The sequence below is a fragment of the Netta rufina genome, assembly GCF_964035555.1.
Source record: "Netta rufina genome assembly, chromosome: 12".
Taxonomy (NCBI): Eukaryota; Metazoa; Chordata; class Aves; order Anseriformes; family Anatidae; genus Netta; species Netta rufina.
In genome coordinates, this window is record NC_140135.1 from 12,118,809 (window position 1) to 12,136,750 (window position 17,942).

The following is a 17,942-nucleotide window of genomic DNA, read 5'->3' on the forward strand; positions in this document are numbered from 1 at the left end:
GTATTTTAAAATAATTTGCCTGTTCTTATAAATGAAAACATAACTCCCTTAATGTGAAACAAATGTAAGCCCATCTACTGACATTAAGAAATAAGTGTTTTTTCTGTAGGTGGAAGACTACAACATGAGTTGCATTTATGAACAAGATTTACAGTGTTCCTGTTAAGCATACGTGGTACATCAACACTGAGAACTATTTTCTGTCGACTGCAGGAGAAATCAACACGCTCATAATAGCAGAGAGCAATCTGAAAAACGTACAAAGTTCTGAGGAAAAGCTATTTCCCAAATCTATCCAATTGACGCAGAAAGATAAAGCAAATACATGATTCTTTCTGTGCTAAAACACCACAACCACTTTCGCAAAGCTCAGAGGCCTTACCTAGTAAACAACTGAGACAACCTACATGATTCAGTTTTCCCAACCACCACTTGCAATAGAGTAACGTAGAAAACCGGGAATAAAACCATCAAGGAATACTAGTTTAGAGTCCCCATAGGAAGCACAGCCAGTGCAGGGGGAAAAGGGGTGACACACTCATCTGAGGAAAGGGTAGCATAAGTTTGGTGTCATTTCAGCTGTGCTGCTTAAGGCAGGTTTTTGGCCTCTTAACTTAAACTCACATTAGGAAGATCCCTCATATCGTTGATGATGCCCTCTAAGATGGATGACAGTGTCACCATGGGATCTGTTCGCCGTCGGTGGATGGATTTATGAGGACGCTAAAGAAACCAGAAACAGAACTGTTAAGGCAGCTCTAAAATGCAAAACATTAATATAAAGAAATCTTTGTATTTAGTAAGTGTCTGTAGTTGCATGCTGAGGACACACAGGAGTATTAAAGGAACTGAGCAGCTGATAGAAACAGATATGCCACAATCAGCTCAGGAACACCTTCACTCACATTCAGATAGTCGCAGTGAACGGTTGTTCCTACTCGACGCTTCTTCTTTGGAGGAAGCTGCTGTTTAGGAAACTTCAGAACCAGTGATTTCCTGCGAACCTCATCCGCACTAGGTAAAAACAAAACAGTATAAAACTTCCTCTAGCTCTGCTGTGAATCAAACCCATGAGCCCCCCCTTAGTAGTGGCCATGGTCCCATCTGCCATAACATCAAAGACACAACCAAAATAACACCAAAAACATAATCAAAATCCCACCTGCTGCAACACCAAAAATACAATCAAAATGCTGTGATTAATATGCATGTGTATATTCTGCATTAAGCTCTAAATTGTTTTTTCTTACTACCTATCTGTAACTTTCTTCCCTTACCTCTCAATCAGTTGCTTTCCAAGGACAATTTTTGTTCCTTCTACTTTGATGAGTTCTTCATTATCATTGTGAATGACTGTTTTTTCCAGCTCTTCCTCCTGCTCTTCTGTCATTGCAACAGGATTAGAAGGTGGGGCATTTGTTTGGTAGTAAAGAGGGCAGAACTTATTAGTCCTCATATGGCCAATTGCACCACACGCTCCACATTTCAGCTGCAAAGATATAGGAAAGGTGACAGATCAGAATTTATACACAGACTCCCAGTCTAGAGGCAGAGAGGATCATTAAAATCCCCTAGTCAGAACAAAACACTTCTCCAATACCCAAGATTCATTAGCATGCTTAACATGTGGATACGCTTACTTTTAGGTCTGGACGCTCTTTCATTTTCTTGGGCTTCTTTTCTGGAGGGCCCTTCAGTTTCTCTTTTTCTTGGTTCCGTTTTAACCGTCTTAACTGTTCCTGGATCCTACGCCGCTCCTTCCGCATTTCCTCACGGTGCTGTTCATCAAATAGAGCAAACTTTCGTCTGAGGAAAAACAAAAACCAAAAATAAACAAAAGTTTTTCAATTGAGTTGATGATTTACCAGGTGTTTTCCTTTCACCTGGTACTGAATTTTCTTGGGACTTAAATCTCTATCACAGAACACTGGAGGAGCCAGGGTATCTAAGGTTAAGTTCTTTAGCTTCCAACATGATTCAAGTTGTTCGGACTTCAATAAAACACAGTTTTCTAGCATAAACATACTATAAATAACATTAAGGTTATAAAATAATCTCCTCATTTCATCTATTCAATCTTTAACCAAACCTGCATGGCTTTAGATGCCATAAAAATAGAATGCCTAGTGCCACTCTGCACAGTGTTTTGAATTTCATATATCAAAAGTGCAAACTCCAAGGACTTCAGACACAGAAGAGAATGTGCTTCTAAATCAGACTTTCAGTATTTTAAAACTTAGACACAGAAAAGTGAGGCAAGGAGAAAAAAATCTTAGAGGTCTTACATGAACTCTTCATCCTTTGTAGTCCGTATTCGGCAATAGGCATCAATAACAGAGGGCTTTCGAACTGTCTCACACCTCACATATTCCTTTCCATCCTCATCTCTAAACGTGCGATAGATTTTGAGGCGGCGGCCAGTGGCAGAGGAATTAAGGCTGGTTACAGAGGCAGTGTCATCATCTTTGTGAGAGTTTGCTGAAGCTCCTGAAGCTGATGTTAAAATAGAGTGTTTTATTTGCTTTTAATTTCTTCCATGCTTTAGAAACACTATTGATTAAAGATGGTAAAGACAGCTCTAGCTTAAAAACTTCCAAGATACAAATTCAAGAAAACTTAAGGCAAACCTACGTGTTTCAATCTTCCACAAATCACAATTACCAATCTGGGTTTTCAACGGCAAAAATAACATTGACCCAGATTCAGCAGAGCTCCACTTTGCTCACACACATGCAAAGGAACAGACATTATGAGCAACCTTCACACAGCTCGCTCACAGGTCACTTCTGCTGCCAGCTAGGGACATGTCAGGTTGTCTCTCAGAACACATGAAATACACAAGTCTACAGCAGATCCAAGTCTGGCAGCTACCCAACTACCTCATTTACCTCCAATTAACAAATTACACACTGCTACAGCACACAGTATCACAGACACTGCTATCAGCCTACGTACTGTGCCTATCTGTTTGACAAATACAGCTGCGTATACGCAAGATCCAATTAGAGTACCACAGACTGGTTGCAAGAACACTCTTCTACTTCTGAACCCATCTTCGGAAAATTACTTCAAAAATAAGTGTTGCGGGGGGGGAGGAAACGAGGGGACACACACAACAACAACAAGCAGAAGTAAATACCTAAAGAAATACCAGAGTGAGCTTATACTTCAAAATAACCAAAGCTACCAGACAAGGACAACACTTTAAACTTATGTTCAGACAGTAACTGCTCAGGAAAAGCAAAAAGACCTAGATATGCATGGCTGTACATTCATACTGAGGAATCCACACTTTCCTGAGAGGCAGGACCAGCACCCATTGCAGCCTGACAGCATTCAACATCCTTTTCAGACATATTCTGGTTGTTGCAGTTACTTACACAGCCCCTTTTTGTCTCTCCTGTCCTTTTTGCCCCTCTCTTTGTCATTCCCACTGTCTTCTCCCAAAAGCATCCTCTGCAATTCCTTTCGTTCCTGTTCTTCTCTTTCCCGAGAGAGCTGAGAACTAGTTTTCTTGTTCTGTAACATATTCTCAATATTCTTTCCCATCTCTTCAAAGTCACTGTCTTCAGCTGAGCTGCTGTCTGTGTCTGTTGAGAGGATCTCAGTGGATTCCAGAACCCTGGAACAGGAGGCACCTTGAAAGTCAGTTACTCCAGAAAAATCAGGGACACAAAGTAAAAGTGACACAAAGGTTTCAAAGTTCATGTTGCAAATCACTAATAAGCATAAGGTATTCCCCTCTCAGTCCTCTTGTAATTTCCATGTCCAAATGATCCAACTCAGTCTCTTCATCAAGAGTACTATATTCTCTCTACAATCTTAGCTTGCCAGAGCAAGGAATAATGCATGAATTGTCTGGCAGTTCTAAGGAATAGGACATAAAATTGGTAGTTGTTACCCAACAGAGCTATGGCAAAAAAGAAAAGAAAAAAAAAAAAGAAGTAGGGAAGAAAGAAAGGAAAATGACTGGTGAACTGATTTGTGGAACATCTCATGCTAATTTATGTGGCAGGCTGTGCATTCTACCTTCTCAGAAGGTCTGTAACAGCCAAACATTACAGCTAACTCTTACGTTAACAGTAACAACCAAAGCCCTCTTTCTCTGTATTTTGTGAACCCAACCAGATGAATCAACATCTATACGACTACATATCAGAGAGCCCCAGGCATTCATAGTTCTGGACTTCTAAGGTGGGGACAGGGTGGGGTTCAAGGCTGTAAGCATCAGATAAGAACTTACTTATTTTGCAAATCAAAAATGCGCTGACACTCCTCTTTGTATCTCTCTTGATGTTCTGCTACAGAAAACCGGGATCCACGTGCAAATTTGCTCATAGGACCTTCCCCTGAACGAGCCTGCTCCGTAGACATTGTGCGTACCACATCAATCACTTCCCACCGGGACAGCTTCTTTATCTGTAAAGAGGAAGACACAACAGAAATGGCCTTAGAGGCATGCATCTGAGGTAACTGACTGTGGATTTCAACTCCTTTCCATGTGAGCAGAAAAGTATATGTCCCTTCCACCATCTACTGCTGAATCCAGCAATGAAGAGAACCCCATATTTATTTACTACTGGGTCGTGCTCACCTCCTCTTCAGGCACTCCAAATTTACGCAGCAGCTGTTTAGCGTTCTTCAGTGAAAGCCGACGCAGATCAGCATCTGTCCCAGTCACTGTCTTTTTCACTGGCTGGGGTTCCTTGTCATCCTGTTCAGAGAAAGGTACAGCCTATGAATGTCTTCACATAATAATCTTTCCTAAGATCATTTTCAGATATTTTCTCTTCCCAATACCCCATATTTATCTTGCACGACTTCTCACTTACTGCTTCTTGTCCAACCCAAGCTTGAGAACGATACCTTCTGCTGTGTTGGTTTGTTTGGAATCTTCACATAAGAAAATCCTTCCCCACAGCCAGTAGGATCTGCTACACCAGTCACTTCCAGAAGACACTTGCCCTTCATAGCAGCAATGAAGGCTCGTGTGGTGTTCCACGGGGCTGTGCGCACCTGCCAGCAAGAAGAGAGACATGCTCTCACAATCCTACCACCAAGCATAATCCCTAAGTTTTTTTATCTTGGATTTCTCCAGTCATACTAAAAAGTTTTCAACCGACGTAAGGAGAATGAATTCCATGTCTTCATCCTTCAGCTGCCCTTATGGAGAACCAAAGTGCTAGATAATTCCTAACAGGCATTTAAGGCAAAAAGCCTACTCCTAAAAGGATATGGCAAGAAGGATGCCCAAGCAAAGGTGAACTCACGCAAATATGAGTTCCCAGGAGAGCTGCAAGACCATTTGATATACCAAATCCTACATGAAATTAGTTCTTTAAATACCTCATTTCTCTACTGCCATGCAGACTAATATATGAGCACATATACCTATTATATTGTTCTGACAGTACCTCATCATCGATCTTCATTTGGAAATCCTCTTCATTCTCTTCTTCTGGTGCAAAGAAGGATTTCTCCCCATAACCTGCATCCTACAGAAAAATATTAGAAAAAAAAAAAAGAGAACCCGAAGTCTTAAAAAGGTTACTGGAGAAAGAAATTAATTATACTTTACTTCAAAAAACATTTTTTTCCCCAATCCCATCATACATTGTTTACTTTCTGCTGTAGAGATAGAAAAATAAGCCCGTGCTCCCAACTTCTTTTTCCTACCTTTAAGCATAGCTAACACAACATCTAAATAATAGGCATAAAACCACAATGGCTCACTGAGAACTTCCTTTTTACGCAGCAGAAAATTCAGCAAGTTGCACAGTCGGCTGGGGCCTAATTTGCCCACTGCATAGCAAAAATTAGCTTTAGGTAGGTGTTTCCTAGCAGCATCCTTCACAGAACTACTTGTCAGTAACTTGCCTTATAGCCTACAAGGAATGTTTACCTTCAAGCGCTGCTCAGCTGCGATCATGCTGTAATAAGCACAGCACTGCTCTGGGGATACCATTGCTCTGATCTCTTCCTCTGTTGGCAATCTGAAATCTGGCTTTAAAACCCACCAGTTTGAGTCCATCCCTGAAAAGATGCAGAGATCAAACAGAATAGTTTGCTTAAGTGTTAAATGCCATTATAATCCTTACTGTATTTCAAGATTTGCTATCTTGTTGCGATGCTGGCAAGAAGAACAAGTATGACAAATCTGTGACGCTTAAACCAAAAGTGCTGGGTTTATTTGTTCTGCATTTGTCTAAATCAACACTCCCCCTAGCTCAGCAGCTGTTACCCCAAACTCTCATACATTCACGTTCATTCAATGCACACATCGTTACCCAAGGGGTTACAAAAACTGTCCAAGCTGTATTCATTTCTTACTATCAAGCACGCTTGTGCCAAAAGGAAGTGTGCTTTTATAAACTAGAACAAAAAAAAAATCAGAATACATTTTAGATCTTCAAATAGATACTTTCATAAATGGTTTATCATGACATGTTGCCCCCTCCTGCTTTGTTTGAAACTCCAAGATCAGCAAAGAATGGCTTGGCTGGGAAGCAATTAGCAACATCTACATGAAATCTTGAAATACCTGTGCGTTTGAAATCAGCACAAAGCTTTAGCCGCTTTCGGATGCTACTCTCCGAGTGTGAGGGAAAGGCTTTCTTGATATCCTCCATGCGAATTCTCCGAGGACGGTCTCTACTTTTCCAAAAGAGGCGATAAATAAAAACCTACAAAACAAAACGTAAGTCTGAAGAAAGAAGACAATAAAGCTGCAAAGACAATGCTATTTCTACAGGGACTACTTCAGAATTCCTACTTAAAACCCATTGTTTCCTATAAGTTTACCTAGTAAAGTTTTCCAAGCCACATATTTGTCTTGAAATTTTCTGTATTATTCCATTAGGAACGTTTGTGCTTTGGCACAGAAACTTGAACTCTGAGAATGGCAGGGTTCTTCCAGCTCTGAGAATACCTCATGTTGTAATTTTTAATTCAATTAACTCTAAATGACTAGATTTTTTTATTCCCAACATCTAAATTTGGGGATACTTATTTGAATGGTCACTAACAGTCTCAAAGCTTAACTTCCTTTGTTAACTGCCTTAACAAAGGCTGACAAAGCAATTTTAATTCTGTGCTGATAGTACCATGATAATCTCTCATAATCGCTTCTTTGTAAAATCCATGTAATTGTCACTTTATACAGCATAACAATTTCAATGTTTTTTCTAATTTCTTCAGTTCCCTATACTTTGATATAATTTTATCAGCTTTTATCTTGGCTAATAAAAGGCCTCTATCACATATTTAACAGACACAAACAGAAGAATTATGCTATAAATTGTTAGTTAAAAGACAATGAAAATTCTCTGTATGGTTAACATCTCTCACCTCAGAAAAAAAACAGCCATAGCAGGCTGAGCTTCTGAAACAAAGGCTGTCCAAGTAAGGCCTATGCTATGGGCTTTCTTCAAAGACCCCCCAGAGCCCCCAAACTGTCCCTGTCACATACCTGCAGAAAATCTCTGATATGGGTGTTAGCTCGTTTAGAGTTTGGACCAGGTACTTCATAAAGTGGGCACTCCTGGCCAACTACAAAAATATCCACTAGCTCTCGAACATAATAGCCTTGCCGTGTCCGGATAATCAGGAAATCTGTTTCAGGCATCTTATGTAGATAGATAGGGGCCCGGAAAAGGTTGTTTTCAAATGCCTAACAAGAGAAATAAATCAAAGTTTGAAAGTCGGGTTTTGATCAAATTCTCTTTAACACAGTCTATGAAAAAGATCTCAAAAACAAACACCATCACTCTAATGATACACACACCATCATTTATAACACAAAATACAGAGACGTGCAGTCAGAACATTCCTTGCTTATTCAACAAATAACCAAAGATGAAGCAAGAAAGCATAATAAAACCTAGAACAAATGCAGAAAGAGTTTGAAGGGCTCTTTGGACTGACCTTTTAAAAAGGACAGAAAGAACACACATGCAGAAGAATGCTATAACCATGGAATATATTCCAAGATACACTTACAACCTGGGAAAATGAGAAGGCAATAGAAGCAAAACTGAAGAGTATGCTCAGAAACCAAGGTTGTAAGAACCTAACCAGAAAAGCAGAGAGCAGCAGATTTCTGCCTTTAAGGGTAAGAAAGCTTTAACAGGCACCAAGGAGGCACCAGACTGAGACTTCAAGAAGTCCTGGCTTATCCACAATGAAGTCCTCTTAGGCTTGAACAATTAACATTGTCAGTTCTGTGATGAATCTCTACCACCAACTTTCACTTCTTTTTTTTCCTGTGGTACAGTGTGGACAGAATTATTCCTGCAGCAATAGCAGCTAGCATTAACTGGAATTGATTTATTTTCACATTTATCATGGATTTTGTAACGATGTGGTCCTTAAAACATTTTTAACTCGTCTCCCCATCTCAACTGTATGCATTTCAACAACACAGAAAGGCTCGTGATAGCAGAATTCTCACCTGATTAGTATCCAACTGGCATAAAGCAGAAAATTAACAGTGCAGTTCTCAGAAAGAACACACAAGGTATTGCTTACACATCCTCGACCATGATAAATCCATGTTTTTCTGTCCCCTCGCTGACTGACTTAACTGAGCTCCCCAACATTCAAACAGTTTTGGCCTTCTATTAAGGCCTCTCTAACAGCAGCATTTCTAATGCCACTACTGAGAAAAACAGGAAAGATTCATTTCTTGCAACTCCTATCATTCCTATAAAATTTTGAAAACCATACAACACAGAGACAAAAAATAAAAATGAAGAACTGCATTATTATTTGTAAACAAGGAGACTTAAAACAGGAAATGAAATTCAATCTGGCATGCCTGTATTTCTCACCTGCAGTAGCTGGCCTGGATGCAGAGAACCCAGGAATGGGGAAGTGTGACAATAAACAGTCTCTCCATATTTACAGTCTGGAGCTCCCGGATCTTTGCCAGGTTTCTGCAACACGCAGTGAAAGTGCATTTAGTGCTCAGTAAGAAGCAGAAGAAAATCTGTGTCCAACAGCAAAACTTACATACTTACCCTTTTGTAGTAATTTTTAATCTTTGTTGCCATGCCAACCTGCATCATTAAAGGGGCGTTTTCCTCACTGTATTCAGCAAGGATAAGATCTCCATCCTTGCCAGTTAGGTCCTGCGGTGTGCGCATGAAGAACATTTCACCCCCGCCAGAAGCCTGACGCTCCTGCTCTCTCATCTGTGCCAGTGAAAACACAGCATTAGGGACACAGCACATTCACTAGATCTGCCATGAAAATGGAGCCACAGCAGACATCCCATACAAAGAGCAATAATCGTACCTTGGCTTTCTTTTTTATATGCTTCAGCAGAGGTTGCACAGCGTGGGGTCCTGGCTGGGACAGGGCACCAAAAGAGTATTTCTTCAGGGGAGGCCGATGAAATTGTCGGAGCTTCATAGGACCCATATGGGTGGGAAAGAACGGCTGGCGAAGTTCCACTGCTGGGATAGAGTGCTGGCACAGGAACAAATTAGGTATTAAGAATGACACGTATCATCGCAAAACCAAGGTCATCTTCTAATCCTGTTGACCTTTATAACAGAACCTAGCAATATTTGTAGGTCTGCGGGTAGCAATAGTACTAATACTAGAGCACTCAAATTCACTTGAAATCACGTTACCCTTTGACAAGAAGTGCTTACACCCATATATTCAATCTTTTCTTTCAGGGCAGAGACTATTTTACTTTTGTTTTAAAGGGCACTCAGCGAGAGGATTGCAAACCATTATCTGTACCAGTGGCAAAAAAGCGCATTTGGGATTACATACATTTTTTCCATTACAGAACAGCCTCCCTGAATACCACAATTAAGGAGGAAAATATCATGACCTCTTCACCAAAAGCTAGTGAGCAGTAGCTGAAATTCATCATTATCTGAATTATTTTTATAATACCCAGATTAGAAACACACTAGAAGAAGCACAGCCTCACTTCTTGACTATTTGCATCACTTCTCTCCCTCCCACAAAGGCTTCAGAAAGAATAGTGCAGAAAGAAACACTAAACAGAAGTAAGACAACTATGCTAAAGCAAGATACAGCATATATACCTCAGTTTGATGGGGCAGTCCAGAAAAGTTAGTTCAAACTCCTTTCTAAAAATTTTGACTAACATTAAAAAGTATCTCAAATGAACACTTAACTGACCTGCTGTAATCTAAGTTCTGTTTTTTCTACAAATCCTCAACCCCACTTTCAGTTAGAAACTTCCTTACCAAGACGTTCCCCCTCTCACTCTATATCCAGTAATGCTGTGACTACCTGTATGATGTTGCCTCCAAAAGTTCCTCGAAGCCCCTGCTGTTTGGGGTAGTAAAATTCATCGTTGGAGAGGTTCCAGGGATCCTTCACCTCTGGCTGAGACATGTTCTAATTCAATATTAAACAGAGAGAGAGAGAGAGTTTAAAAACAAACAAACAAACACACAAAACCACAAAAAAACAGAACAACCCCAAAACAAAGAAACACACTCATTCCAGGTCATTCCCAACCTGCAAAATGCTAAAGCTTATGCTACCTGCTGTGGTTCTTCCTTGATGACACCAGTTTTTCCCAACAGGATTCGACTCTTCTTTAAAGAAGATTCTTTCTTGTTCTCCTTGGATGGAGAGTTCAAAGTCATTTCTTCCTTTTCATCAGGAATTTCTAAAAGACAAGCAAACACACTGTAGGGCGCTCTTCCTAGGGTTCTCTTTTCAGCACCACAACTTCATACTAAACGAGCTTGGTCAAGGCCTGTTAGCCTTTTTGTTCAGTTTCTGGGGTGACTATCCTCCTCCCACATTCCTCCCCCTTGCATTTTCCCTTATGAGTCAAACTTCTGGATGCCATAGACATACCTAGAATTATGTTTTCATCATTTGGATCAAGTGTCAAGACAGGGGGATCCAAATAGGTTTCCATTGCCTGATCATCCCAGATGATATTATCTTCCCAACGGCCATACACTAACTCTTCATTATCAATTGGGAAAATGGAGTACCAGGGCTTGTCTTCATCCAGGGAAACTGCAACAATCATAAGTCATAGTTTTAGACACTACAATATTTAGAGATTTTGCTCCACTGAAACACAAAATGTCTAAGAATGAAATAGCAGGGCCTCTAAAAAGTTTTAGAGCAAACATGCAACCCATTTTATCTACAGCTTGTTACCAAAAAAGTACCCCACTATTACATGAAACAGCTCTACAGAGAAGTACGTTACATGCACCTATTCACAGGGTGAAGATGAACATCTTTATTACCTTGTTGCTCGGGGGCCTGCTTCTCTTTGCCCTTTGCTATACCTAGAACTCCTGCTACGCTTGGTTTCTGTGCTAGTGGAATAGGTGGATTGAGCAAAGAGCCACTGCGGTTCAACCCTAGAGAAGAGGAAAACAAAAGTAACATTAGCTTGAATCAGAGTGTTAGAGGGGTGTCGCATTGCCTTAAATCAGAACTTAAGAGTTGTATTCCAAATGGAGAGAAAAAAGCCAGCGTTGGTATTTTCTTTAACAGTAGGGACCTACTCTGTTTTAAGAAAGAAAGAGAGACTCAGAATTCTGAGCAGAGCTGTGCTTTTGTCAAAAATGATTCCTGATAGAATTATATTCTGTACTCGAGAGGAAAGCATGCAATGAGACAGCTCAGTTACAGTTCGTATCAGATCATTGTTTACCTTGTTGGGCATTGTATGCAGTGGCATTTCTAGTCATGCTTGATGGCAGCCAGCCTGCCAGACTTGCTCGCTGTGTTTTAGTTCCTTTGTGTTTGACATCTTCTCCATTCCAGATAACATCATCCTCCCACTGGAGCTGTGTCACCATAAGGAAGTGCTCATCAGCTAACAGATCATCCTTCTCATCCATCAGCTCTCCATCCTGCAAGAAAAGAATACTTCAAGACCTGTATTGCCCTTATATTTTCAATCTAAAGGAGAAAAAATAGAAGTCTCATTTTGTATGCTGCACAGCCATCCACCAGCCCATCACCAAGCTCTGACATCAGAAATCCTCAGAGCCACACACATCTCCCCTCCTTCCCTCACAGTTCCCCTCTTACCCTCTCATCTGCCTGTCCTTTAACCTCCTGCTCTGTCTTCTCTTTCAGCTTGAAACCATAATCAAATCCGCTGCCGTCCTCGGGGATTCCCAGCATGTCATACCAGAGCTGCGCGGGGCCATAGCGCCATTCTGCCACTTTAGGCTTCGTATCTGTCACTTTGTCTGTATCACCAGTTGACTGGGAAAATTTGGATTCCACAGGTGCCATCATGGTAATCTGAAGCACAGCAAAGGAGGGAGCAGTTACACTGATGGTCTATCCAAGTATCAGTTACAGGTTTATCCTTCCAAGTTTCCCAGCTCATTCTCAGCGGAGCAAAGTATTTCTAAGAGGTGCTTTTCCATACTTACTAGCTGCCTTAAGAACGTTCTGCAATTAGACTTCCAAGAACACAGATTTCTTCTCGATACAAAGAGGATAAGCTCTCCTATTGATCCTTTACCATGGACGCGGCCTTCTCAGTAAGAAGCAATCACCTGAAGTCACTGACTAGTATCTGGAGAGGAGCTTCTGCATAGCTGGAATACAAGCCAACCCTGTCCTCCAGTTTTATTTCGGAGGAAAAGCTCTTTACACTAGAAGTTGCTGTCCAATCCACTACTACCCCCAGTGCTAGCTGGCGACCCTCCCTAAGTCTCAGATATCCCACCTCATCATCTGAAAGGCACTGCTCAGGAGGGGGAGGAGCAGCAAACTCATATTCCCAGGGAGATTTTCCTTCCATTCCACTCTCAACTACAACTTCACCCTCCTGTATCTGCACTTCTTGTGCCAACTCCCGATGCTTCTTCTTGCGCTTCCTTCGGGCACTACGCCACACCGATGGAACATTCTTTCCAGGGCCAAAGAGACGGAGGAAACGCAGCACCTAGAATAGGAAAAAAACAGAAGGGGGTCAGAGGAGAAAAAAACCAACACAACAGTGTGGAATGCTTGTCTTTCTTTTCCCCACCTGAAAAACCAATAATGAAGGAAAGCACTCAAATTCAGAGGCTTGGCCTGTTCTACAATTCCAGCTCCTACTGCAAACAACAATCTCATTGTCATACTTGAAAATAAGTTTCTGATCCATCTGTTTGACATTAAGAACAATTACTTTTGAAAATGAAGGTAATTCCAGACACAAAGGAATGTTAACACAGCAATGATTGCCTTTACATATTGGACATGTGGTACGGTACCACCTGGAAATTCTGATTTTCATCTTGAACAATCACAACCTTCAGAAAGACATATGGAGATTGAAGACGACATGATAAAACGATAAGCAAAACAGGTAAAGCTACAAGGCAGTTATATAAAGCAGAGATTTCTTAAGCAACCAGATACAAACAGATACTCCAGAAAAAATGCATTTATTTTTATTTCCATCACAATGCAGCTTCCCTGTATGCATACAGGAACCTCCATAAACTGCACCAATGATAATGAAAAACTCTTTTTTTTCCTTCTATGATTATGACTGCTGGGCTTTAAGCACCATTAATTTTTTTCTTCAGAGCACTCTTGTAAAGAGGGAAAACATCATTAGCAAATTAACTGACAGATTTAGGAAATGGGAATTAGAACCAAAGGTTTGTAAAAACACATCCTATTAATTATATGACCATTCTGTCCATCTCTGCCCACATCTTTGTTATCTGTCTTTCCAAGACTCCCCCAGATTACTTCTTTACCCTCTGGCCAGTTTCAAGGAGCCAAGGGCTAACATCTCAGAGACAGGTAAGCTGCTAACAGTTTAATGAAACAAAGTGTGCTTCTCTATCCACAAGCTATTTTGAGTGCTTTCATCAAGAAAAACAGTGATACATCAACACACACCTTCTCACACATCAACCAATCTTCACAGACAAATGTATAGGATTTCAAGCTTTGCTGGTCCTAGTAGTGATCAAGAATTAATTACGAACATTTTGCAACACTGCCAGCTCACACTGATTTCTGCACCAACCGGGCATGTTCAACATTGAACCAGCCCCCGACATTACATGCTGAGCACCAAATAAATTAATATACAAATAACTGATTTAAAAAAAAAAGGTAACAGAAAACACCAAATATGCTAAAGCTAAGACAGCATGAAGAGCTTCAGAGGAAGATAAGGTCTAACTTCTTTGTTCAAGATTCACATGGATTTCTAATAGACAGAGGTTAGTTATCTAACTCATTAAAACATGATATTTAAATATGTAAGTTGCTTGTCTTATACAAAGACTACAATGGAGGCATGCATAAATCCAAGTTATCCCAGCTGACAACCATCTGTTTGGCAATCATAAGCTTGTCTTTACTCTCCTTCCAACTTTTCTTCTCCTCTTGACAGCTTTAAAAGTTTCAAAAATAATTATTGAAATACAACAACTACATTTGCTATTTGAGAGCATTTTTAAAAGTATAGGAATAAATTTACTTAGTAATAAAAGGAAAGAGCTTAGATTTTGCAAAGAGTTGAGAGTTAAAAGCAAAGAGTTAAAATCATTCTTTCAACCAACTTGATATTGTTCTCATCTCTGTTCCATACTCAGAGAGGTTTTGAGGGAGAATTAAGTAAAGGATACAGACTTTGCAAATTTTTTTCAAGAAGTCCACAAGTTCAGAACAGCATGAAGGGAGGCACAGATTTGGCAGAAATGCCAGAAAGCAGAAAAACATTTTTCACAAACAGGTCTGAACTGTGGTCTTAGAGAGCAGCAAACATTATTTCACACCCTGATTTATTTGACACTTTTAAAGAGGCTCTTTGAGATGTCAGGAAAAGCATTACGTGTTAAGCAATCTGGAAACAGCATGACACAGAAACAGAAACTGAAACACAAACTTCTAAGATGAGCAAGACCATCTAAGCAATTTCCTACTACATACCCTTAATACTATACGATTTATTCTCATATGAGGGCTCATATGATAAGAGTTGCTGTCACTTTCACAAATTTTTTTTACAATACCTTGCCTGGCCGAAATTCCGGGAAGAGCTCTGTAACACTTGGCAACAGTTTGGTAGCATCTCGCTGCATGATTCCTGCAAGAGGAAGTGTGAGTTTGCCTTCCTTGGATTCTGCCTGCCTGGCTTCTTGAGGTCCCATCTCTGACTCAGAATCAGAGCTGCTGCTGAAATCCACCTTGTCGGAGGCAGCAGAGGAAGGAGCAATGATGGAGGGCAAAATGATACCGTCTCCATCTTCAGATACTACAATAGAACAAGCACCTCATAAACAAACAGGTTTCCTCCCTGTCCCCTAGTACAAGCCCATAATGCCACATCTACTTTTTATACCAAGTTATGCAAAAATCAAGCCTCTGTAGGTGTTACGAGTACCATTCTGGTATAACCTTTCATTTTATCCTAAGCGTTCCAGGTGAATTTCCCAGCCACAACTGATAGGATGAGATAAAAAAAAAAAAGCAATTTGATTGTGAAAAATCAGTATTTTAACAGTCATTAGAAATATAATACCTTACCCCGTATTTTATACATGAGCTCAGCTCAGACAGTCCTATAACACTGTGTAACAGGACAAAGACCCACCTTCAGACGCAGTCTGCAGACAGAATTTTGAAGACAGATGGGTCCTTGCCACAGAATGAACTGCTACACAGCAACGTTTGCTTCCTTCAGACATTCACATTGCCAGAGAGAAGAAGTCCTCACTCACCAGTGGAAGCTGCATCCTTTTCATCTTCTTTCTTTCCAGGTACTGGAGGTGGTGGTGGCGGTGGCATCAGCTTGGAATCAATATCTTCACAGTCGGCATCATAATCATCCTCATCTTCATCTAACCAGTCAGAAGACAAGACTGCACATTAAGCTGACAATAAAAGGGAACCAGACAACCTCCCCACCTGTACAATCTCACACGCATCCCAATCTGTTGAGAAGACCACGTCCCCTCATTAGCTTAGCAAGGAGACCATTCTTATTTCATAACTAGATGCAAACCTCTTACCAGTTCAGCACATTCATTTGCAATATTGGAACTTAAGAAAGAGTGGGACAGGGGAGAAAAAGTTGACAGAAAGCAGGCTGCAGTATTTGTAATACATATATGTATATATATTCTGCTATTCACACTTTGTAGAGAGAAAAAAGCTGCTAAAGATGTAAGAAAAACATGGTCAACCTTACACCCAACCAGCCACAATATGACAACAGAAAGGTTAAGCGTAAAGCAGCATTCAGGAATAAGCAAAGATTTAGCATTTGCACTAGCAGCTCCTAAAAGGGAAAAGCCTGTTTCTGTTAGACAGAGATCTCTGGGACCAACAAAAGAACTGAAGTGCCTTTTGGAGAAAGTCGCTTTAAAAAAAGAAATTAGGGTAAAAGGGGAGAGAGAGGTTATGGTTGAAGTTACTCTCCAAGGGATCAGGACCTCAACTCGTTGATTATTTCTGAGAAATACCTGACCTCCCACATAACTCTTTTCCTAAGAACACAGGTTAAAGAAATATCAGCAGGTATTAGCATTCTCTGCAGGAGACCCCATGGCAAAAGAAGGGCGCTAGTTTCTCTTCAGAGCGTAGTTTAACTCTGATGAAAAACTCATTTCTTAAAAAAGGAAGTCTTAAGCAGTGGCTTTATCCAGTGAATACGGTTTCACGAAAGCTTATATTGGATTCTGGAAACAATGAGCAAAAAGGCACAACAACACACATTTAACAGAACCAGTGTCAAACCAATTGCCCCAAAACACACTGTACTAGCTAGAGCTGTACATGCTAAATTCTAAAGCCATTTACCTGGTCTTCGAACTGGCTGCAGGCTGCCCATTGCCTGCTTATACCTACGGCTTTCATCTTCTGCCACTTCATTAATATCTGAATAATCAACAGCATCTTCTGTGCTCTTAACCCAACCTATGAAGGAAAACATCTAGTCACACAAAGCTTTATCTTAATGCATATTACTAACACCTGACTTTGCTACGTACTTATGAATCCTCCCCCTCTGCTTCTTTTTCTTAGAGGAATAAAAACATTTGATTAACTTCTCCCAAGGGAACATTTCCCCTTTATTCCACCCAAAATCTCCAAGAGCTCTGAGTTTCAGCTCAAATTTGGTAAGTAACCAGCTTTAGCAAAGGAAATGCTTTCTGATTACTCAATGAAACCGTTTAACAAAACCTGAAATAAGAGACTGTGCATTGAACAGGCTTAGAAGAGTTGAATGTAGGGGAAAACATAAGTATATTTATGAGCCAGAAGAGACAAAGAGTAGTGAAAATATTAACTATAAAAGACAATGTGTGCACAAAGGGCTGGGAGATGATGTGGGATTCACTCAGGTACCCGCAGGAAGGCCAGCCCGTTGGCAGAGGACCCGAGGCAGTGCCCACCTCGCTGCCCTCCTCCCCCCCGAGCAGAGCCCTGAGCCCGCAGCCCCCCCGGTGCCCGGTGCCCGACCTTCCTCGTCCAGGTGGGCTCCGTCCGCCTCCGGGCTGTCGTCCTCGCTGGCGGTGATCTCGGTGATGAGGTTGCCCAGCCCCAGGGCCCCCAGGCCGGCCAGGTGCTTCTTGGACTCCTGGGGACAGCAGAGGGACACCGCCACACAGCTCGGAGCGGCCCCTCCGCCGCCCCGGCCCCCGCCGCCCCGCTCCCCTCAGCGCCGCTCCCCGCCGCACCTTGTCGAGGACGCTGTCCCCCTCCAGCTGCCCCGCCTCGTTGATGTTGCCGAAGAGGAAGCCGGCCAGCGAGAAGGGCTCGGCGCGGCCGCCATCCGCCTCCTCCTCGCTCTCCGAGTCCGACATCGCTGAGGCGGTGGCGGCACCGGGACGGGGACGGAAACGGAAACCGGGCGCTGAGGGGAGCGGGAGGCACAGCGGCCCCGCGCGGCCCCAACGGGAGTGAGCACAGCCCAGAAACAACCCCACACACAAACCCAGAAACAA

The 17,942-nt window shown here is 41.5% G+C and overlaps 1 protein-coding gene across 6 annotated transcripts in view; it reads right to left on the reverse strand.

Annotated features, from left to right (window-relative positions):
* TAF1 (TATA-box binding protein associated factor 1) overlaps positions 1–17,813 on the reverse strand; it is a 29,744-nt gene extending 11,931 nt beyond the window's left edge. For 2 of the 6 annotated variants that reach the window (XM_084293868.1, XM_084293872.1), the window contains exons 1-28: positions 17,676–17,813; positions 17,458–17,575; positions 16,795–16,911; positions 15,714–15,833; positions 15,006–15,079; positions 12,710–12,928; positions 12,058–12,276; positions 11,675–11,876; positions 11,262–11,378; positions 10,855–11,022; positions 10,533–10,660; positions 10,276–10,383; positions 9,295–9,468; positions 9,018–9,191; positions 8,829–8,933; positions 7,469–7,669; positions 6,542–6,683; positions 5,903–6,033; positions 5,415–5,495; positions 4,867–5,016; positions 4,595–4,714; positions 4,244–4,419; positions 3,381–3,622; positions 2,286–2,493; positions 1,641–1,806; positions 1,278–1,489; positions 906–1,014; positions 625–723 (exon numbers count right to left, since the gene is read on the reverse strand). In XM_084293868.1, the coding sequence (XP_084149994.1) occupies positions 625–723; positions 906–1,014; positions 1,278–1,489; positions 1,641–1,806; positions 2,286–2,493; positions 3,381–3,622; positions 4,244–4,419; positions 4,595–4,714; positions 4,867–5,016; positions 5,415–5,495; positions 5,903–6,033; positions 6,542–6,683; positions 7,469–7,669; positions 8,829–8,933; positions 9,018–9,191; positions 9,295–9,468; positions 10,276–10,383; positions 10,533–10,660; positions 10,855–11,022; positions 11,262–11,378; positions 11,675–11,876; positions 12,058–12,276; positions 12,710–12,928; positions 15,006–15,079; positions 15,714–15,833; positions 16,795–16,911; positions 17,458–17,575; positions 17,676–17,801 (4,206 nt within the window). In that variant the 5' untranslated portion in view covers positions 17,802–17,813. The other 4 variants (XM_084293867.1, XM_084293870.1, XM_084293869.1 and 1 more) reach the window with 4 other exon arrangements.
* Between the last annotated feature and the right edge of the window lie 129 nt (positions 17,814–17,942).